This window comes from Macaca fascicularis, chromosome 16 (assembly GCF_037993035.2).
Source record: "Macaca fascicularis isolate 582-1 chromosome 16, T2T-MFA8v1.1".
In the NCBI taxonomy this organism is placed as follows: Eukaryota; Metazoa; Chordata; class Mammalia; order Primates; family Cercopithecidae; genus Macaca; species Macaca fascicularis.
In genome coordinates, this window is record NC_088390.1 from 42277306 (window position 1) to 42299326 (window position 22021).

The 22021-nt window shown below is 45.1% G+C and overlaps 1 protein-coding gene and 1 long non-coding RNA gene across 8 annotated transcripts; one reads left to right on the forward strand and one right to left on the reverse strand.

Annotated features, from left to right (window-relative positions):
- The first annotated feature begins 1662 nt into the window (after positions 1 to 1662).
- LOC135967635 (uncharacterized) lies at positions 1663 to 4548 on the forward strand. The gene is made up of 2 exons (XR_010581781.1): positions 1663 to 1979; positions 2350 to 4548. It is a non-coding gene; the product is annotated as an uncharacterized lncRNA (long non-coding RNA).
- On the reverse strand, positions 4150 to 21891 carry CCL16 (C-C motif chemokine ligand 16). Of its 7 annotated transcripts, XR_006693075.2 has the most exons (5): positions 21739 to 21891; positions 18577 to 18697; positions 17958 to 18165; positions 6404 to 6680; positions 4150 to 4536 (listed from the first exon to the last, which is right to left on the reverse strand). XR_006693075.2 is itself a non-coding variant. In XM_065531238.2 (3 exons), exons 1-3 carry the CDS (start codon positions 21812 to 21814, stop codon positions 18024 to 18026), a joined length of 336 nt encoding a protein of 111 aa, XP_065387310.1. In that variant the 5' UTR covers positions 21815 to 21891; the 3' UTR covers positions 17859 to 18023. The 7 variants fall into 7 exon arrangements, 2 of the variants coding, with proteins under 2 accessions (XP_065387310.1, XP_015293674.1); XR_012425541.1 differs by lacking the exons at positions 4150 to 4536; positions 6404 to 6680 and adding an exon at positions 16650 to 16790 and having other exon boundaries at positions 18577 to 18694; XR_006693076.3 differs by lacking the exons at positions 4150 to 4536; positions 6404 to 6680 and adding an exon at positions 16650 to 16790.
- Between the last annotated feature and the right edge of the window lie 130 nt (positions 21892 to 22021).

Below are 22021 nucleotides of genomic sequence, written 5' to 3' on the forward strand. Positions count from 1 at the left end.
GTTGCTCCCCATGTGATAGTCTGAAATATGACCTCATGGGAAGGGAAAGACCTGATCGTCCCCCAGCCTGACACCTGTGAAGGGTCTGTGCTGAGGAGGACTAGTATAAGAGGAAAGAAGGCCTCTTGGCAGTTGAGATAGAGAAAAGAATCTGTCTGCTGCCCGTCCCTGGGCAATGGAACATCTCGGTGTAAATCCGATTGTATGTTCTGTTTACTGAGAAAGGAGAAAACCGTGTTAGGGCTGAAGGTGGGACGCGCTAGCTCAATGCTGCTCTTCATGCACTAAAAAGGTTTATGGAGATGTTTACATATGCCTATCAAGGCACAGCACTTTTCCTTAAACTTATGTCACAGAGACCTTTATTCATATGTCTTACTGCTGACCTTCTCCCTACGATGATCCTATTATTCTGCCACTTCCCTTTTTCTAAGATGGTAAAGATAATGATCAATAAATACTGAGGGAACTCAGAGACCGGCGCCAGCGTGGGTCCTCTGTATGCTGAGCGCCGGTCCCCTGGGCCCACTTTTTCTTTCTCTATACTTTGTCTCTGTGTCTCATTTCTTTTCTCAAGTCTCTCGTTGCACCTAACGAGAAACGCCCACAGGTGTGGAGGGGCAGGCCATCCCTTCAAATAATCACCACGTCACAAATAAAATCTTGTTCTTCATTATTGTTCTTCATTTTCTGTGTATATATGTGTGTGTTTCTGGCTTACATTTCCACATTATGTTCAAAATGCTCAATATTATAGGATTACTGAAATGATGACTTCTTTGGCCAACAGCTTTAATAGTGACAGCAACAATTTGGGGAACCATGATCATTTGACACCCCCCGGAATAGCACAGAACTTGTCTCTTGGCAAGGGTGACATTTAATTTTTTTCTTACATAGGTTTCCTTGGGGGGAAAAAAAAGCCTTTGCTTTTTGTATCTCTGTGACACTTCTTAAAATTAGCTGTTTTCTCGAATGAGCTCATTTCAGATATATTAGCTTCTTAATCTAAGGGCTAAATCAGTGACAACTTGTTTAACGTGTTGGGAACTAATAGTTGCATAAAAACCTTTTTTGAAGAACTTTAGGTCAGCAAAATGACTGAAAGATACACCTTCATTATAACTTTCTTGCTTTGAGGCCACATTCAATCATGGATGGATTTTCCCGAATAGCACTAAACAAAAATCCTTCCTGGCACACTAGAGAGGCAGCATCGTGTAGTGGTTAAAAGTATAGACTCGGAGGCTGCCTGCCTCGGTTTAAATCTTGACTCAGTCATGTACTAGTTTATGGTCTCAAGCAAGTTATTTAACCTCAGAACCTCTGTTTCCTCATTTATAAAATGGGGATAAGAATAGTATTCACTTTATAGGGGAGAATACTGACTCTGAATCCTCGCTTTGACATTTATTAATGGTATGACTTTGAAAAAGTTAATCACTGAAGCCACCGTTTCCTCCCCTGTAAAATGAGATAATAATGTACCTCATAGGGTTAAGGTAAAAATGAAAAAATGATATAACAAATATAACTAAGTAGCACTAAGCCACAATACACGTTAAGTGCTCTGTAGACGGAAGCCAAGTTCTCCTTGTCTTATGAATTCTGTATTCTCTGAATTCTGTTAATTTTCCTTGTCTTGTGTATTCCCACAGGGTAGTAACAGATTCAAAGCCTAGAGAAACCACTTGGATCACTGCAGCCTCCGCCTCTCAGGTTCAAACGATTCTCCTGCCTCAGCCTCCCGAGCAGCTGGGACTACAGGCGCCTGCCACCACACCTGGCTAATTTTTGTATTTTTTTGGAGATGGGGTTTTGCCATGTTGGTCAGGCTGCTCTTGAACTCCTGACCTCAGATGATCCACCCACCTTGGCCTCTCAAACTGCTGAGATTACAAGCATGAGCCACCGTGTCCAGGCAGAAATCTGATTTTTGACTAATACGAGTTGTAGAAGGAGAGAATAGAGGAAATGTGGTGAGGAAATTATCATAAATAATACAAAAGCATTACTTGGAATTAAAGAATATCCCCAGGGTTGCTAGGTACCAACAGAATAAATGAAAAAGATCCAAGAACGATGGTGATAAAAATAAGATTCTAAAAGCTTCTGGAGAGAAAACAAGGTATATATAAAAGATTGGGAATAAATTAGTACCAAAGTATTTAACAGCAATACTGGAAGCTCAAGACAATGGAGCAATGCCTTCAAAGTTGAGAAAAAATAATTTTTACCCTAGAATGATATACTGTGTCAAATAAATAAGCAAGTATGAGCATAGAAAAAAGATGCTTTTAAAAACAGTAAGTCTCAAAAAACTTATGTCCTATGCATTTTTTTTGTTAGGAAGCTACTGGAGGATATGTTCCACCAAAATGAAGAATCAAATCGAGAAAGAATATGACATGCAATGAAACACAGAAGAGAACTGACAGGAACTTCTAGGAGAACAAGGTGGTAAGCCTTCAGTGTCCTAGGTCCAGACTAAGGTCAGCAAAGGGCTCTAAGACAGATGTCTTGTGAAACCCCGTCTCTACTAAAAAGACAAAAAATTAGCTGGGCTTGGTGGTGGGTGCCTATAGTTCCAGCTACTTGGGAGGCTGAGGCAGGAGAATCACTTGAACCCAGGAGGCGGAGGTTGCAGCGAGCCAAGGTCACACCACTGCACTCCAGCCTGGCGACAAAGCCAGACTCTGTGAAAAAGAAGAAAGAAAGTTAGGAAGGAAGGAAGGAAGGAAGGAAGGAAGGAAGGAAGGAAAAAGAAAGAAATAAATAAAAAGAAAAAGAAAGAAAGAAGGAAAAAGAAAGAAAGACGGATGCCTCCTGGGTAAAAAAAAAAAAAATGTAACTAGTAATGTGGAAAATCGTATTGAGAGACATTTTACAAAGCTACATTAGGGTTATGAAATGACTTAGCAAATGGTGTGAAGAAAAATAAGCAAATTTTAAAACAAGGCATTTCATAAACCCCTAGGAAAAACAAAGTCGTTCAAGAAGGCAATGTTACCCTTGGCTCCAGGGTGAACTATATTTGCATAGTATTAACACTGAAAATACTATAATATGGTTCAGCCAAAAATCATGAAATAATTGTATTGGGATGGTGGTAGGAAGAAGGAAGGTGAAAGAGCTATAATTTCCATCATCTTTAATAAGAAGCAATATTTAATATATAAATAATAAAAGTTTTAGCGGTATACAAGTAGTATTTAGAAATATCGAGGTGAAAATCAGAGAAACTTCCTTAAGAGTTGAAAGTGGCTACCTTTGGGGAGAAGATGGGTGGGGTAGAGGAAGAGAATTGCTGGTTTTGAGCATTATTTGATTTTCTATGTGCTTATGTTATTTTGAGAAAAATAGAACTTTCAAACCCAAATGTATAAAAGATATTATGGACAGTGCAGTATAGCAGGAAAAGTTTTAAGTTAGAAATGAAAATTAAAAACTGTTGATTACTCATACCCTGATGTTGGATAAAACATATCACTTCTGGCCAGGTGCGGTGGCTCAGGCCTGTAATCCCAGCCCTCTGGGAGGCCGAGGCGGGCAGATCACCTGTGGTAAGGGGTTTGAGACCACCCTGGCCAATGTGGCAAAACCCCGTCTCTACTAAAAATACAAAAATTAGTCTGGTGTGGCGCTGGGCACGTTGGCTCACGCCTGTAATCCCAGCACTTTGGTAGCCTGAGGCGGGTGGATCAAGAGATCAGGAGATCGAGACCATCCTGGCTAACGTGGTGAAACCCTTCTCTACTAAGAGACACAAAAAAATTAGCCGGGCATGGTGGCGGGCACCTGTAGTCCCAGCTACTCAGGAGCCGGAGGCAGGAGAATGGTGTCAACCCAGGAAGCGGAGCTTGCAGTGAGCCGAGATGGAGCCACTGCACTCCAGCCTGGGCGACAGAGCGAGACTCCGTCTCAAAAAAAAAAAAAAAAAAAAAAAACACACACACACACACACACACAAAATGAGTCTGGCATGGTAGTGCACACCTGTAGTTCCATCTACAGCTACTTGGGAAGCTGAGGAACGAGAATCACTTGAACCTGGGAAGCGGAGGTTGCAGTAAGCTAAGATTGCACCACTGCATACCAAGCTTGGGCAACAGAGCAAGACTCTGTCTCAAAAACAACCAACCAACCCACTTCTTTGGGTCTCAACTTCTTTATTTATTCACTAGAAGATTTTATTTCTAATAGTCTTTCCAACTCGAAGGTTCTGATCCCAACATAAGAAAGTATTTTTCTAGGAATAGTAAAGAAAGAGAAACTTTCCTCCAGGCTCTCATGGTGTACCTTTATGTATTTTTGTTCACTTTGCCAAAGGTTTCTCCCTATCTTTGCTTCCTTAATGTTAAAATGGAACTGGCATGTCCCCAACATGGGAATCCTATCACACTTGTGAGGCTAGTCTTCACATATCCTTCTCCTGCTGCCTGCGCATTTCCAGAGCTCCTGGGCAGCTTCCACTGGTGATAGATGAGTGGGCTGAAGGTGGCTGTGTGAGTGGCAGCTGTCTGTTGGCATCCACATCTGTATTAAAAAGATTTAGATGGTTGCATCAGATAATCATAAAACTTTAAAGGAAAAATGGCTAAAGTCCATTTGTTCTATGATCCACCAATACTGCTTCTAAGACTATACCTAAGAGAAATAAAAACACACATCCACCCAAAAACTTGTACACAAATGTTCATAGAAGAATGATTTATAATAGCTAAAAGTGGAAACAACCTAAATGCCCACCAACTGATGACTAGATAAAACACAGTATATCCACTCAATAACTATTACTCAGCAATAAAATGAAATAAGATACCAATACGTGCTAGAACGGGGATAACCCTTGAAAATGTTATGCTAAGTCAAAGAAGGCAGTAAAAAAAAAAAAAGACTTTATCTTGTATGATTCTATTTATATGAAATGTCCAGAATAGGAAAATCCGTAGAGATAGAAAGTAAATTAGTGGTTATCTAGGGCTGGAAATAGAGGGTTAAGAGGAGAATGGGGATTGGCTGCTAACAGGCATGAGTTTTTTTTAGGTGGATGAAAATAGTCTAAAGTTAGATTATGGTGATTGCTGTACAGCCCTGTGAATTATACTAAAAATACTGAACTGAATACTTTAAATGGGTGAATTACATGGTATGTGAATTTTATAGCTCAATAAAACTGTTTAAGATTTTTTAAAAAATTCAATTTGTTCTTGTTATTTAGAAAATGCATCCCTACTAGTAGAAATTATACACTATATTTATGAATAATATCATACTTCAAAAATGGATACTAGGCCGGGCGCGGTGGCTCAAGCCTGTAATCCCAGCACTTTGGGAGGCCAAGATGGGCGGATCACAAGGTCAGGAGATCGAGACCACCCTGGCTAACACAGTGAAACCCCGTCTCTACTAAAAAAATACAAAAAACTAGCCAGGCGAGGTGGCGGGCGCCTGTGGTCCCAGCTACTTGGGAGGCTGAGGCAGGAGAATGGCGTAAACCCGGGAGGCAGAGCTTGCAGTGAGCTGAGATCCGGCCACTGCACCCCAGCCTGGGCGACAGAGCCAGACTCCGTCTCAACAACAACAACAAAAAATGGATACCAAAGTAAATATTGGAAGTTGTTATTTGATGGCCAATAGCTATTGAAAAGAAGGAGAAATAGGAAAAAGTAGTCCTCGTTTAACCAGCAGGAGTGAATTTAGACTTCTTTCATTCAACTGGTACAGTAAATTCCTTGGTCACTGAAGAGAGTTCTGGATAACTGCAGGGGGGTGGATATGGGAGATGGCAGGGAAAAAAGCCTAAAGGAATGTGTGACATTTTGAGTTAAGGTGAAGTTCAGTGATTGTATGTCGTGTATTATGTCTGCTGTTCACTTCCTCCTCCTACTCTATTCCCCTTTATCTGGTATTTGATTTTGTAAGTAATTACTGTCTTCACCTCTGAATTAATAGTCCTCACATGGGCCAGGCATGGTGTCTCACACCTGTAATCCTAACACCTTGGGAGGTCGAGGCTGGTGGATCATGAGGTTAGGAGATCGAGACCATCCTGGCTAACACGAGAAACCCCGTCCCTACTAAAAATACAAAATAATAATAATAATAATAATAATAAAAATTAGCCAGGCGTGGTGGCAGGCGCCTGTAGTCCCAGCTACTCAGAAGGCTGAGGCAGGAGAATGGCGTGAACTCGGGAGGCGGAGCTTGCAGTGAGCCGAGATTGCGCCACTGCGCTCCAGCCTGGGCAACAGAGTGAGACTCTGTTAAAAAAAAAAAATAGTCCTCACATCGAAGTCAGGTTTTAAAGATCGGAAAGTAAAAGGATATATGACTTGATATAAATATATCAGAAAAACTTCAATGCCAGTGAAGCAGGGAGTTATTTAAAAACGAAACATACATTTGGGGGAGGCATGTGGGCTGTCTGAAGCTGTCTCATCCTTGTACCATGGCAGCTGAGGGCCACCAGTCTGGAGACGGTGGCAGTTTTGCAGAATCCAGTATTTCCCACAATCACTACTCCGTGGTTCACGCTGGCATTTGAACGTTGACGTTGAGCATCTATTTCTTGGAAAACCCAATCTTGGCCAACAGACACTGACTCTGTAGTGATGCTGGCACTTCAAAGAGCAAAGGCTTCAAGGAGATATCTGGAGGCCTGTGAGGTGCAAAGCGAACTGAAAGGAACAACAGAATACGGAACTGAGGTCGCACTGTTAACATTGAGAGAAATAAAGAAAAAAATTCAGTGTGGTTTAGGAGACTGAGTTATAGTATGATAGCATCCTCGGCTTATTCAGAAATAATACAACTCTGAATGTTGATTCTATACAGATAAGCAACACAGGTGAGCTAGAGCTATTTGATACTCTAGACTGCGAACACAAACATTGATAAAACAGTAACGATTAACTCTATTAGTCAGAAAGTCAGGGTGGTATTCAAAATTGTTACATGGAAGGGATGACCCCAGCACCAGCAATGAGTATGGACGCAAGCCTTGTGAAGAAGAAGGGTCCTAAAGACCTCCTGCTATGCCTCGGGATAACTTTTTAATTGTTGGATTGTGGGGAGGTACGGCAGTGAAGTTCCTGTTGGAAAGGCCAGGCTGTGGAGGACGTCCAGACAGCTTACAACGGCGGCTCTTTACCAATCGGTAAGAACATATTTCCATATTTAACAACCAATATGGCTATACCTGCATATATCAGTTGAAAATCAGTCCTGAAGAAAGCAGTATAGAGAGGCTTGTTTGTTTCTTTAAAAACACCAATGAGAATGGTAATTCCTTTAAGTTCATGGATGGTATTTAAAAAAATCTAGTAGGTATATTATTAAGAGAAACAAAGACCTTAAAAGCTCTGATGGTTTAAAAGATCTTAACCATGTTAAGCAGTCGGGCAGAAAGCAGGCCTTCACTCAGTGTCTTTGCACCTATACTGCTCATATTGTTTGCAAAAGAGCATCACTAATAAGCTTAGCAAGGATTAATGACATACACGGCCCTGGACCATAGACAAAGGATAAAAATCAAGCTTTGATAGCAATGAACATAGTAACTTTTTATCTCTAAACAGACAGAAATACTATGCAGGTATTCCTTCCTTGGTAACAGGGCTGGGGAGATAGTTATTTTGTAATTAGTGAAGAGTTGGGGCATTTCTGATATGCTTACTTAGTGTAAACATTTCTAGCTATACCACTTAACCATCATTTTAAACATCTGTTTTAATATAACAATTCCTGAAATGAAATCCTTAATACCAATCTATTCTCTTGGCAGCTTTAGTATTATTTATGTATTTCAGCCTCTTAATCTTTAATATTTGTTTATTTATATTATTATGATTATATTTTGCAACAGAGTCTCACTCTGTTGTCCAGGCTGAAGTGCAGTGGCACCATCTTAGCTCACTACAACCCCCACCTCCCAAATTCAATCAATTCTCCTGCCTCAGCCTCCTGAGTAGCTGGGATAATAGGCACGCACCACCACACCTGGCTAATTTTATATTTTTAGTAGAGGCGGGGTTTCATCATGTTGGCTAGGCTGGTCTCGAACTCTTGACCTTTGATCCACCCGCCTTGGCTCCAAAAGTGCTGGGAGTATAGGCATGTGCCACCAGGCCTGCCCTTTTTAATATTTAAATGTTAATTCAATTCAGATTAAATTACCAAAAAAATCTGGATTAATGATGTTGAAATTAATGCAGGTGGTCTGTATTTTCTTCTCCTTTAGGCAACAATCCAAAGTTAACTTTAATTCCTTTCATTCTACTAAACCAATTTTTTCAAATCTTTTTTGGGGAATGTCAGATAGTAAATATTTTAGGCTTTATGGGCCACATGTGGTCTCTGTTGCATATTTCTCTTTGTTTCTTTGCTTTTCCTATCACAGTCCTTCAAAAATGTAAAAACCATTCTTAACTTAGTGGGCTATTTAAAAATAGACCATAAATTAGATTTGATCTATTGGTTGTAGAGTAAATGTAAGATGGTACGTGAACACTTTTTATAAAACAAGGTTCATATGGGGTCAATCACTGCTCAGATCTTATTACCATGTGAAATATTTCTGTCTGTATTTTGTCTATATAGTTTAAAAATTGAAAATGCATAGGAGGTAGTTAATGCTAGAGATAGGCAGAGACCCTGTAGAAACTTACAGAATTGCAGAATTTTATTGCTGGAAGAAATCTTACAGATTATCTAATTTAAACACCTTATTCATTTTTTAAATAATATGACTAAAAACTCATAAATATGATTAACTAACTTACAAATCCTGGAGGTATAGCAGGCCTGCAAATGAATTCTTACGTAATTCAAAGAATTTTCACTGAGAATTCTGAAAAATAAAACAGTTATGTCTAGATCAAAATGCAAACAACAAATATTTGCTATACAGGACTAACTCCTGTATGTGGAGGAAAGCTGGGTAATGGTAATTTCTTTCTTTCTTTCTTTTTTTTTGAGACAGAGTTTCTCTCCATTGCACTCCATCACCCAGACTGGAGTGCAATGGTGCGATCTCGGCTCACTGTGGCCTCTGCCTCCCAGGTTCAAACCATTCTTGTGCCTCAGCTTCCTGGGTAGCTGCATGTGCCACCAGGCCCAGTTAATTTCTGTATTTTTAGTAGAGACACCACACCTGGGTAATTTTTTCTTTTTTCTTTTTTTTGAGATGGAGTCTTGCTCTGTCGCCAGGCTGGAGTGCAATGGCGCGATCTCCGCTCACTGCAACCTCTGCCTCCCCAGTTCAAGTGATTCTCCTGCCTCAGCCTCTCGAGTAGCTGGGATTACAGGCACACGCCACCATGCCTCGCTAATTTGTGTGTGTGTGTGTGTGTGTGTGTTTTCTTTCTTTCTTTTTTTTTTTAAGTAAAGACGGGATTTCAACATGTTGGCCAGGATGGTTTCTATCTCCTGACCTCGTGATCTGCCCGCCTTGGCCTCCCAAAGTGCTGGGATTACAGGCATTAGCCACCGCGCCTGGCCTAATTTTTGTTTTTTTAGTAGAGACGGGGTTTTACCATCTTGGCCAGACTGGTCACAAACTCCTGACCTCAGGTGATCCGCCCACCTCGGTCTTTCAAAGTGCTGGGATTTCAGGTATGAGCCACCGTGCCCAGCCCACACACTTTGTGTTAGTTTTAGCCAACCCTGTGGCATCCTCCACAGCAACTGCCATTGCCTTCAGGCCAAGGCCACAAAAAATAGGAACTCCCTGGATGCCTGTTGCTGGTTCCAGTTTTCAGTGTCCCTCTGACATCTGTCCACTTTTGTGTAGTCACCCAAGTTCTCAGTTATATTTTAAATTTTTGTCTAGAGTTGATGGCTTTGACTTGCAGAATGGTCAGTTTGTTAGGTGTGTGAGGGGCTCAGTTCCCCATGCTGGAAGCGACAAGTTTAATATGAACTTTAATCAGATCCTTATTAATTTTTTTTTTTCCGACGGAGTCTCGCTCTGTCACCCAGGATGGAGTGCAGTGGCACGATCTTGGCTCACTGCAAACTCTGCCTCTCAGGTTCAAGCGATTCTTCCGCCTCAGCCTCCCAAGTAGCTAGGATTACAGGCACCCACCACCACGCCCAGCTAATTTTTGTATTTTTAATGGAGACAGGGTTTCACTGTGTTGGTCAGGCTGGTCTCGAACTCCTGACCTCGGATGAACCACCCACCTTGGCCTCCCAAAGAAAATTGTTCTTCTTGGTGGGTCCTATCAAACCGTACAAAGGTGTTTTGTGTACTCCTCGCCATCACTCTTACTCTGCTCTATTCTTCATTACAGAACCTGATAATGTGTATGTTTGTGCGTGATCTCTCTTCCCATTTTTAGTGGGAAGGAAAGCTCCTCGAAAGCATTGTGCCCTCAGTGTGTACTGAATGCCTCAGCTCTCTTCAAAAGGGGAGAAAACAAGGAGAGGTGGGAAGGTGGAAGGTGGAAGGTGTGCGCACCAGGAGGGGCTATCTCAGCAACTGGGCTTACGTATGATCCAGCCCAATGAGCACAGAGATTAGTCATTGTGGCTTTAACCACTGGGTGGCGCTGCTCACTAATTTTCCTAAAATCAAGTCAGACAACAATTGCTTTTCAGCAACTCAGTCCAGAACTCCAGGACCTAAATCCACACTCCAGGACCCAGCTTAAACTGCCGTCTCGGTAGAGACACATCCCTGCACTGATCCCCTCACTCACAGCTAGAGGGCCCCATCACATTGACTTCCAATCCCTGCTCCCATGGCTTTGTGTGAAATTCATGATTAGACATTTAGTGAGGTCCCCCCAGGTGCAAAGGGCCCTGGATGGGAGCAGAGTAAATTAGAAGTGGCCCCTGCCCTGAGACAGGCTTTTTGAACTGGCTTAAGATAAGCAGTAGATGTAATGGATTAACCTTCCTCCGTCCAGAGTGGTGTTGGTTATGTATCATCCTAGGAGAACTGAGAAAGCAGTCGTAAGTTGTCTCTGTTCTGTGGCTCGGATGAGAAACCTCATGCACACGGTCTGTGTGGGGACGGGGATGACTCCTTTTTTTTTTTGGAGGCAGAGTTTCACTCTTGTTGCCCAGGCTTGAGTGCAGTGGCACAATCTTGGCTCACGGCAACCACCACCTCCCGGGTTCAAGCAATTCTCCTGCCTCAGCCTCCTGAGTAGCTGGGATTAGAGGCGCATGCCACCACACCTGGCTAATTTTGTATTTTTAGTAGAGACAGGTTTTCTCCACGTTGGTCAGGCTGGTCTGGAACTCCCGACCTCAGGTGATCTGCCCGCCTGGGTCTCCCAAAGCGTTGGAATTATAGGCGTGAACAGCCACGCCCGGCCAAGACTCCTTTTTTGATCAGAATGCAAGGGAGGAGCGAGGGGGAAGTTCTGAGTGTGCTAAGGGTGGAAGTAACTGTTTCTTGATTCAAATGATTTATTGATTCTTTTGCTCATGACATGATTCCTTTTCCATCAGCTTTTGTGTTGTTGTGGGAACTGATAAGTGTCATCTGACTCTGTCTTGCCTCTTTCAGCAAGAACTTGCAAGACAGAAGCAGCGTTTCTCTGGCAAGGGAACCCATAAGTACTAAATCTCACGCCAGGCCCAAAACTAGGCACTTTACTTACGTTAACCAGTGTAATTCTCCCAATAACTTGTAATTATTGGTGTTTCCATCTCTGTGTGTGTGTTTTTTTTTTTTTTTCCAAGACAGAGTCTCACTCTGTTGCCCAGGCTGGAGTGCAGTGGCGTGATCTCGGCTTGCTGCAAGCTCTGCCACCTGGGTTCAAGGGATTCTCCTGCCTCAGCCTCCTGAATAGCTGGGAATACAGGCATGCACCACCACGCCCAGCTAATTTTTGTACTTTTAGTAGAGATGGGGTTTCACCATGTTGGCCAGGATGGTCTCAAACTCCTGACCTCAGGTGATCCTCCCACCTCGGCCTCTTAAAGTGCTGGGATTACAAACAAGAGCCACCGCGCTGGCCAGGAAGCAAAATAATTGATGGCACTTCTGAGGACTCCAGGAAGGAGGGCAGTCCTGCTGCTCATTGCACAGCCTCTATCCCCTTCTCCAGCCCCTATATCTTCCTCCCCTCTGGCTCTCAGGGGCAAAGCTGTTTCTCCCGGTTTGCTTGAAACAACTTCAGTCCTTCCTCTGAAGTCTCAGCCCCATGTCCTGGCGGAGTGTCCTTCCTTAACCAGGGTTACCAATTCATTTTCTTAACAAAGGTTATTTCCTCCATGATAGGAATTCCTGCTTTAGCTGCTAAGGTATTAATACAGTTTTCCATTTTATTATGATGTTTGTTCCAGAACCTGTACCAGAAGCTGGCAGTTGTCACAGCAGCGCTGTAAGGTATCAGCTCCATTTTGCCGAAGAGGAAACTGGGCTCAGAAAGGTTAAGGCTATTGCTCATAAATACCAGGCTCTGGAGAGGTTTGAGGTCCCTTTCTGCATTTGCCCATTCCTTCTTCAAAGTCTCCTTGGCGGGAATCACAGACACCCGAATGGAGACCAGGCTCTCCAGGGAAACCACGTCATGCAAAATGAGGTCTCAGGCTTTGAACTATTGCTTCTTTAGTCAGATGACCCCAATCTTTCACATATTCACACCAGCCTCAGGCTTGTGTAGATCAGAGGTTTCTTCTTTTTAAAGTATAGCCTCCAGTTCTAGTGCCAGATCTGCTGGTGATTTGTAGCGTGACCTTCGCTAAATCGCTTTCCATCTCTGGGCTTTAATTCCCTTATCTTCACAATGACAGAAAGCTCCTTACTATCTTATGTTCTGTGGTCCTAGAGAAAAGTCAGATACTGGAACAATAAGGCCTATTGAGCACTTATCTGCTAAGCACTCTGTCACATTGCCTTTTCATCCTTTCAACACTGGGGGGTAGGTATCATAATTGGTCTATTTTACAGATGAGTAAACTAAGGCTTAGGAGGATTAGTAGTTACCCAAGACCTCACAGTGAGTGAGAGAGTTGGGACTCAAACACAGATGGTCTGTCAGAGTTTGAGTTTGGAGATAATACTTTTTTTTTTTTTTAAATACAAGATATGGGGTCTTGCTACATCACCCAGGCTGGAGTGCAGTGGCTATTCACAGGCACAGTCATGGCACATGACAGCCTCGAACTCCTGGGCTCAAGTGATCCTCCTGCCTCAGCCTCCTGAGTTAAGGGGACTATAGGTATGCACCCCCGCACCCTGCTTGGAGACAGTGCTTTTAAACCATTGCATCAGCTGTGTCCCCAAGTGCCAGCTCAGGCTGCTGATGACTCTCAATAGTTGCTCTTACATGTGCAAGCGCGTGTATGCTCTCATGGGAAGAAAATATGTGTTCACACGACCCATCCAAGAAGGCCTAATAATATTTCAAACAGGCCTGCTGAAACCAGCCTCAGGACATCTGGTCATCTGCTTCAAGGCCTCACGGTGTCTAAGACAGCTGTGTAGAAAGAGGACACGCGAGCCATCCTCTGTGACTCCCAGTGAAATGCTCTTTGTACTACCCGGAGTTGTTCCCTCATTTTCTTCCCTTCCTGTTCCAGTTGATTCCCCCATGTACTGAGCCACCTGTATTCTACAAGGCAAACGGTCAGTCATCTAAGTTGTTTGAGAATAGGTTTATTCGCTTTAGGATGACCACGGCTGGAAAACTCTGTATATCAGAATGACCGAAGTCCTTTCTGTGTGTGTGTAAGGTCAGCCATCTATCTGCCTACCTTGAAAAGACGAGAAATATCCTTCTTGAAAGCAACTGAATGCACGTGAGAAAAGCTCTTCCAGTTCTGAACCTTCAGGAGTTTCTGGCAAGCTTTTTATTACGTGCTAGGGTGGGGATCTGACTCTGTGTATATAGATTCTCAATTAGTCAGGTTTTCAGACTGACACCTCAATCCTCCTGAATTTAAAAACAAAACAAAACACAGGACAACGACATTCTGTTCCAGCTTGCCAGAACCCCAGCCCTGAGCTTCCTGTTTTCAACCTTGTCCTGTTTTTTAGGCCTTTGAACTCTGACACCCTGGCTTTGACCCTGGTGCTGGATAAGGACTTTGAAACTTCTTGCCTCATCTGATGCTGTTCTGACTTCTGTCAGCCTGGGCCCTGCCGCCCCCACTCCCACCCCCATGTCTGCTTTGGCCTCTGCAGGCAAAGGTCTGGGCCTGACTACATTGTATGTTAGCGATTCTGTCATCCCCAGGCTGGGAGCTCCTGGAGGAAGGAGTTTGATCATATTTAGCTGTAACCCCTGATAGCAAGGAGGGTGGAGAGAAATTCCTGGATCAAGGAGCAGGGACTCACAGTCCAGGGAGGGTCCAAAGCAAGTGGCACTGGCCCCTGCGGAGGAGCAAGAGCAGCAAGCACATGGGGCTCCTCTGAGTCACTGCCCGGGTGATTGATGAGTTGCTGTCCAAGTTCAGGTGCTTTTGGCGCAAGTAACAGAAACCAAGATCTGCAAACTCTGACTAGCAAGAAAAGGGAGATACCCACACGTCCACCAGCAGATAGCTGGATAAACAAAATGTGGCAGATACCTACAATGGAATGTTAGCCTAATGACTAACAGGAATGACGTTCTGAAGCATGCCGCAACTTGGATGAACCTTGATGACACTACGCTGGTGAAATAAGTCCGTCACAAAAGGACAAATGCTACGTGATTCCACTCACATGTAATACCTAGAGCTGTCAAATTCATAGCGTCAGAAAGAATAGTGGTTACCAGAGGCTGGTGGGGGAGAGAATGGTGAGTTAGCATTTAATGGGTACAAGAGTCTTAGGCTGGGACCATGAAAAAAGTCTGGAGATGGATAGTGGTGATATTCACCTAACAAAGTGAATGTACTGGATTGTACACTTAAAAATGTTTAAAATGGTAAATTGTGTGTGTGTGTGTGTGTGTGTGTGTGTGTGTATATGTATTTTTTTTAGGCAGACTAGCTCTGTCATCCAGCCTAGAGTGCAGTGGTGATATTATGGCCCACTGCAGTGCAGCCTCAACCTCCTGGGCTCAAGCAATCCTCCCACCTCAGGCTCCTGAATACCTGTGACCACAGGCACACACCACCATGCCCGGCTAATTAATTTTTTGTAGAGATAAAACATACATAAGCTCTCACCATACTGCCCAGGCTGATATCAAACTCCTGGACTCAAATGATCCTCCTGCTTCAGCCTCCCAAAGTGCTGGGTTTACAGGCATGAGCCACTGTGCGTGACCCTGTTATGTGTGTATACGTACACGTGCGTGCACACACATACACACACACACGTTTTTTGAGACAGGGTCTCACTCTGTCACCCAGGCTGGAGTGCAGTGGCACGATCTCAGCTGACTCCCCAGCTCAAGCGATCCTCCTGCCTCAGCCTCCTGAGCAGCTGGGACCCTAGGCTCAGGCCACCATGCCCAGCTATTTTTTTTTTTTTTTTTTGATATTTTTGGTAGAAACGGGGTTTCGCCGTGTTGCCCAAGCTGGTCTGGAACTCCTGGCCTCAAGTGATCCGCCCACCTCAGACTCTGGAAGTGTTGGGATTACAGGCGTTAGCCACCTTGCCCAGCCCCTGTTATGTCTATTTTAATACACATACATCCCCCATCCCCCACCAAGAACTGACCTAAACCAATAAGTTATTCCTGAGGTGCTAAATTGCCAACATGGCCCTTTAGGAATTTTTTTTTTTTTTTTTTTAATTGAGATGGAGTCTCACTCTGTTGCCTAGGCTGGAGTGTAGTGGCGTGATCTCAGCTTACTGCAACCTCTGCCTCCTGGGTTCAAGCGATTCTCGTGCCTCAGCCATCTGAGTGGTTGGGATTACAGGCATGCACCACCATGCTAAGTTTTGTATTTTTAGTAGAGACGGGCCATGTTGTCCTGGCTGGTCTCAGACTCCTGGCCTCAAGTGATCCGCCTGCCTTGGCCTCCCAAAGGGCTGGGATTGCAAGCATGAGCCACTGCGCCTGGCCTAGACATTTTTTTTAAAGGAAGGATACTAGGACATCTCATGGAACTGAAAGACCAGCTGAAGCCCCCAGCCTGGAGCTGGGGCAGAAAGTGAGGCAGTTCCAGGGACCTCGGGACAGAAGTTCGTAGACCTCTTTCCTTGGGACACTGCCAGAAACTCACTTCTGCTCTAGCAGCAACCAGACTGAGTTTCTCAGGTCCAAATTTCAAATCTCTCCAAGAGTCTGATTGGCCAGCTACATGAGATGGCCAACCTGGGTAGATGAGCTTGGGCTGAAGAGGCGGCTTTTTTTTTTTTTTTTTTTTTTTTTCCGAGATGGCCTCTCCCTCTGTCACCCAGGCTGGAGTGCAGTGGCTCCATCTCGGCTGACTGCAAGCTCCGCCTCCCGGGTTCATCCCGGGTTCACGCCATTCTCCTGCCTCAGCCTCCGGAGTAGCTGGGACTACAGGCGCCCGCCACCACGCCCGACTAATTTTTTTGTATTTTTAGTACAGACTGGGTTTCAACGTGTTAGCCAGGATGGTCTCGATCTCCTGACCTCGTAATCCGCCCGCCTCAGCCTCCCAAAGTGTTGGGATTACAGGCGTGAGCCACTGCGCCCGGCCAGGGGAGGCCGCTCGGGTTTTAACAACATGGCCACTTGGGGGCAGTCATGAGTCAGTTTACCAGAATCCAAGTCGTTGGCCCGTTTTCAGCTTGATACTTCACTGTATTTATTTGTTTTGCTTAACCATCCGGTCTTAATTACCTGGCTTTTGTTTTGTCTTCACAACAGCATTTTGGAAGAATGTTGAATGCAAAGGAGCTGAGTCAGCTGTCTGCTGTTGAGCTGGAGACAGAGGGGGAGATTGATTATAAATGGCCCCCAACCTTGACAAAAGTCTCAAGAAATGTGGAGAAGCCCCTGAAAAAAACTGAGATTAAGCTTCTTTCACCCTAGCAGAAAAAAAGCAGGAAGTTAGGAATCAAGCTGCCAAATAAGGAAGTTGTATTTATTGCATGCTTGGGTTTTGGACTAAGAGTTTACCCCTAGGCGAGTCTCATACCCTTTCTTTCCCTGTCCTGCAAAGCGTAACATGGGAGGTGGAGATTTGTGTCTCTTCTTCTTCTTCTCGCTCACTCTTTTTTTTTTTTTTTTTTTTCTTTCCCAGTCAGGCACTCTCTGTACCCATGCCACCCTGAGGAAGACAAAATATGAGAGGGTCTAGCAAAGCCTCTGCAAAAATGATTAATGTGAATATTCTCATCCTGACTTCCTATGAAAAGTTGTATTATAAAATAAAAGAATAATTGAAGAAAATACAGATCCATAAAAATCCATAAAGATGGGCAGGAAAAATGAAGAGTTCTATGGGGCTCTTAATAGGTCAAGACCCAGAGGGCAGAGATCATCTGGCAGGCTGGAAACTGGCTAGGTATCTAGAATGGCTTGTGTACTGGGGTGAAGGGCGAAATTGAAGCAGAGCAGGAGAAGGATGTGAAAGATATTTTTCTATGTATTAAGAGTGCACCGGCCGAATGTGGTGGCTCACGCCTGTAATCCCAGCATTTTTGGGAGGCTGAGGCAGGTGGATTGCTTGGGCACAGGAGTTTGAGACCAGCCTGGGCAACATGGTAGAATCCTGTCTCTACCAAAAATACAAAAATTAGCCAGGTGTGATGGTGCCAGCCTGTAGTCCCAGTTACTCGGGAGGCTGGGGTGGGAGGATCACTTGAGCTTGGGAGGTGGAGGTTACAGTGAGTCAAGATCAAGTGAGCCAAGATCACACCACTGCACTGCAGCCTAGGTGACAGAGTAAGACCCTATCTCAAAAAAAAAAAAAAAAAAGTAAAAATAAAAGAGTGTATCTCTGCCCACATCCCTTAACTTTGGTATTTCCTCCTGAGATTGAGAAAATATTCGAAATACTCCTTTATTTTGATCATTGTTCTGTTTCTCTCAATGTGACTGGATAGTTTCAGCCTAATAAGGCTTCTCCTGTTTTTGTAGGTTTACCTCTCTCTTCCGTAAACAAGGGCTTCCACTAAAGCCTGGTCATCACTGGGAGTTGAGGAGCTGGGCTTAGTCATTCTTTGCTGTAATAATTTTAACCGTGGCCAAGTTCCTGGAGGGCAGCAAAGGTAGGTTGGGATTCTTGATGTACTCTTGGACCCAGTCGTCACTGGGGTTGGTGCAGACTTCTCGGTTCCTTTTGGTGATGAAGCTGCAGAGGCAGAATTAGACCGTCATGGGCTGCAGACTCAGGCAGGGGTCCAGTGCACAACCCCACCTCTGGTTCACATGGAGCTCACCTTAGGTTCTTTAAAGCTTCCCTGGGCCTCTCCTGGCTGGGTTCCCTCAGACAGCCTCTCTCTCTGGCCTCAGAACCTTACCATCCCTTCTCTCAGTCCCTTCTCTGCTCAGCCTAGACCCTCAAGTTTGGGTTTCCTAATGGACCACATAGCTAAAAGTGGCAAAATTAGGAATTAATCCCAGGCCCGTGAGAGCCAAAGGCCAAACCCATAGCCACTACTCCACTGCTTCTAGCATAGAGACCTGTTGGTCCCGTGTATTTCATTCCTGCCCCTGGGCTCCCTGTCCCCCTCCACAGAAATATCTACAAGGATGTGCTTACATGATTGCTGGCAGGTTACAGTTGAGGGCCTTTCTGTATCCCACCACCAGTCTCCTTGGCAACACTTTCTCATAAAACTTCAGGCAGCAGGTGGATGGGGTGTTCACCCACTCAGGAACTTCTGAAGGAATCACATTGCAAGCTGAGCCAGGGAAGCAGAGGGGAGACCACCACTGCCCACCTCTGTCTCCTACCATTTGTGTTTCACTGCTCTGATAGCAAAGCCGTCTGTTAGAGGAGACCAATGCTAGCTTGACAGGTAATGGAGAAAGGGTAAACGATGAATCCCTCTGGGGGACATACATTTAGAACCCTCAGCCTCTGAGCTGAGTGTCAACTACAAATGACTTGGTTATTCACACTTGCCAAGGAACCGGGAGGAAGCTGGCTCACTCTTTTGTTTATTGGTGACTTGATCTGGCAAACATGGGTTGAGCTAGTATGCCGGGCTCTGTGGAGGTAAAAACATGAGGAGGATACAGTCACTACCCTTAAGTAACTTACAGAGTAGTCAGGGTTGAAAGGGAAATTGAAAAGTTAAACAAACACTACCATAGAATGTGGTCCAGGATAGAACAGACTTTGGTATAAGGTGCTATGGGAACACAATGAGGGGCCCCTAACCCATCCTCGGTGGTTGAGGACGAAGTCTCAAAGCAAGTGAGGCCTGCATTGATTCGTAAAGGATGAGCAGGATTTAGACACACAGCTGGGTGTTGTGGCTCAGGCCTGTAATCCCAGCACTTTGGGAGGCCGAGGCGAGCGAATCATCTGAGGTCAGAAGTTTGAGACCAGCCTGGCCAACATAGTGAAACCCTGTCTCTACTAACAAAAATTAGCCGGGCATGGTGGTGCATGCCTGTAATCCCAGCTACTCAGGAGGCTGAGGCAGGAGAATCACTTAAACCCGGGAGTCAGAGGTTGTAGTGAGCCAAGATCGCGCCACTGCACTTCAGCCTGGACGAAGGAGTGACTCTATCTCAAAAGGAAAAGAAAGAAATGCAGGAAAGCTTGAAGGTAGGGGAAGCTCAGTGTGTCTTGGGAGTGCTGGACAGTTTGGGTGGCTGACATGTAAGGTAGGAAGGAATGAATGGGCAGAGATGAAACTGGAGAGAGAGGAGGGTCTGTTCACACACCTGCTGAACTACTGAGTAATTTGGACTCTATCTTAGGGCACTGGAGAGGCGGAGGTTACGGGGAAGGGTGAGAGAGTAGAGCCGTTAGAGACAGAAGTTAGAGCTGGAGGAAAAAGTACATGATTTAGGCTTTGGTGTCAGACAGCTTGGGCTGGAATTTTGACTTGACTGGAATTTTGACTTGAATCATGGGCAAATTTCCTAATCTCCCTAGGTTTCAGTTTCCTCATTCGTTAAGTGGGGGTAAATGATACTTGTACCCTAGGATCGTGGTTAGAATTCGGTGAGAAAATGATTGGAAAGCCCTTAACTCAGAGTCTGGCACACAGAAAGTCTCAATCAGTGCTTATTATAGTTAAGAGCCAACGGTAGTAATGACCGCTCTTCTTGCCTTGGAAATGGCTCTTTCCTCCCGCCTTTTTGATGCATGCAGGCTACTGGACTTGATTGGTTATTGTTGCTGTGTTTTCTTTGAGCTGTCCTGACTACGCATCAATTGGGGATACTACACAAGAGGTCAGTCCAGAGATCTCTCCCAGCCCCCAAACCTTCAGAGTGCAAATCTTTTTGTAGCTTGACCCCTTTGCCTCTAGAGAGTGGCAAAGCTTGGGACATCTTGAGAGCACCATCTTGCTGATCCATGTTTTGGGTGGGCCATTCTGTCTTTCTTGAAGCCTGAACCCACTGCACTGGCCTGATTGACTCTCCCAAAGAGCATTGTCTCCCCTTCCCACACAGTCCCTCCGTAAGTGATGCTCATATCACTGGTTCTCAAAGCAAAGTTTACAAAGACCAGGGTCATCCTGAGAGTATGTGGGCAGATTACATGGTGCACCTGACCCTTGCTCCTTTGTGTTTATACAGGCAGAGTCAGGCCAGACTACATGCCAGGGTGACCTTAAGAGAGAAAAGAGACCAGGCGCGGTGGCTCACGCCTGTAATCCTAGCACTTTGGGAGGCCGAGGCGGGGGGATCATGAGGTCAGGAGTTTAAGACCAGCCTGACCAACATGGTGAAACCCCGTCTCTGCTGAAAATACAGAAGTTAGCTGGGTGTAGTGGCGTGTGCCTGTAATCCCAGCTACTCAGGAGGCCGAGGCAGGAGAATCACTTGAACCCGGGAGGCGGAGATTGTGGTGAACCAAGATCACGCCACTGCACTCCAGCCTGGGCAACAAGAGCGAAACTCCATCACAAACAACACAAAACAAAACAAAATAAAACAAGCAAAAAACAAAAACAAAACAAAACAAAAAAACAAGAGAGAAAAGAATGGCTGGGGCAGCCTAGGGCGGGTGGTACACAGCTTTGTCCCCCCCACGCCCGTCACCAGGTCCTCATAAGCGATGACAGAGGGAGGAGATACGGAAGGACAAAACAAACCCCATCCTCCATAGGCCGCAATTCTCCTTCTCCCCACAGCTCAAAAACCTTTCAACCCCTTCCTCTTTTCTGCAGATGTTATTTAGTCATAGACTGGGGGATGGAGAAGGGGACCATAGATTCCCAAACAGCCATTCCTCTGGGACTCATTTTGGTTGTCTGATAGTCCCAGCAACCTGTGCCAGCCACTTTGAGGAAGTGGTGTCTCGGTTCAGACTCCCAATTCCTGGGCTTAGACCGATTGTTTGAACCTTCCTTCCTCTCGTAACTCGTTCTTCCAGGGCACCTACCGCTTTTCTTTCTCATCTGCGTGCTTCCCCCTCCCTTTCATTGCATGCAATTCTTGTTGCATTTTCTGCAGCTTTCTTGGCCTCTCCTGAGTGATCATTCCTGCTCACCACGCTTGCGACTCCTGAGGAAATGGTGACCCAGTTTCCTGGAACTACTTACCCCAGAGAGATCTGGACCAACCCCAGCTCTACTTACAAAGGGGAGAATTGGAGGTCAGGAGCTAGGCATGAAGGTGGGGAGAGCCCACAGGGGCCTATGAGGCCAGAGACCCAACAGCGCCCTTGGCACCACCTCCCTGCCAGCTGCTCCATCCCCTTTTCTCGTTCCTGCCCCACAGAGACAAGTGGACTCACTTGGCTGGCTGCAAGAAGCAGAAGTAATGATAAGGATGAGGATGAGGAGAGACAGGGCAGCCTCGGAGACCTTCATCCTTTCAGCGGGGCTGTACAGCTTCGGGGAGAGCCGAGTGAAGACGTTGTCTGCTGCTGGTGGTCCGCTTGCCAACTACTCAGCTCTCTGGACCTTGACCCCATCAGAGCGGGTAGAGGAGGAGAAACAACAGGCCTCAGTGTTTGCTGAAACAGAGGGCAGCGGAGGATGGGACTTGGTGCAGAGCTGAATTCAGTAGAATTTGAA

What these genes read in the sequence shown, in the direction of transcription:
- CCL16 (XM_015438188.4), bottom strand. Translation starts at nt 21,814, where the DNA reads ATGAAGGTCTCCGAGGCTGCCCTGTCTCTCCTCATCCTCATCCTTATC. An exon ending in TGCTTCTTGCAGCCAGCCAA is followed by an intron (nt 18,698 to 21,738) that starts GTGAGTCCACTT and finishes TGATTCCTTCAG; the next exon opens with AAGTTCCTGAGTGGGTGAAC. An exon ending in TGTAACCTGCCAGCAATCAT is followed by an intron (nt 18,166 to 18,576) that starts GTAAGCACATCC and finishes CTGCCTCTGCAG; the next exon opens with CTTCATCACCAAAAGGAACC.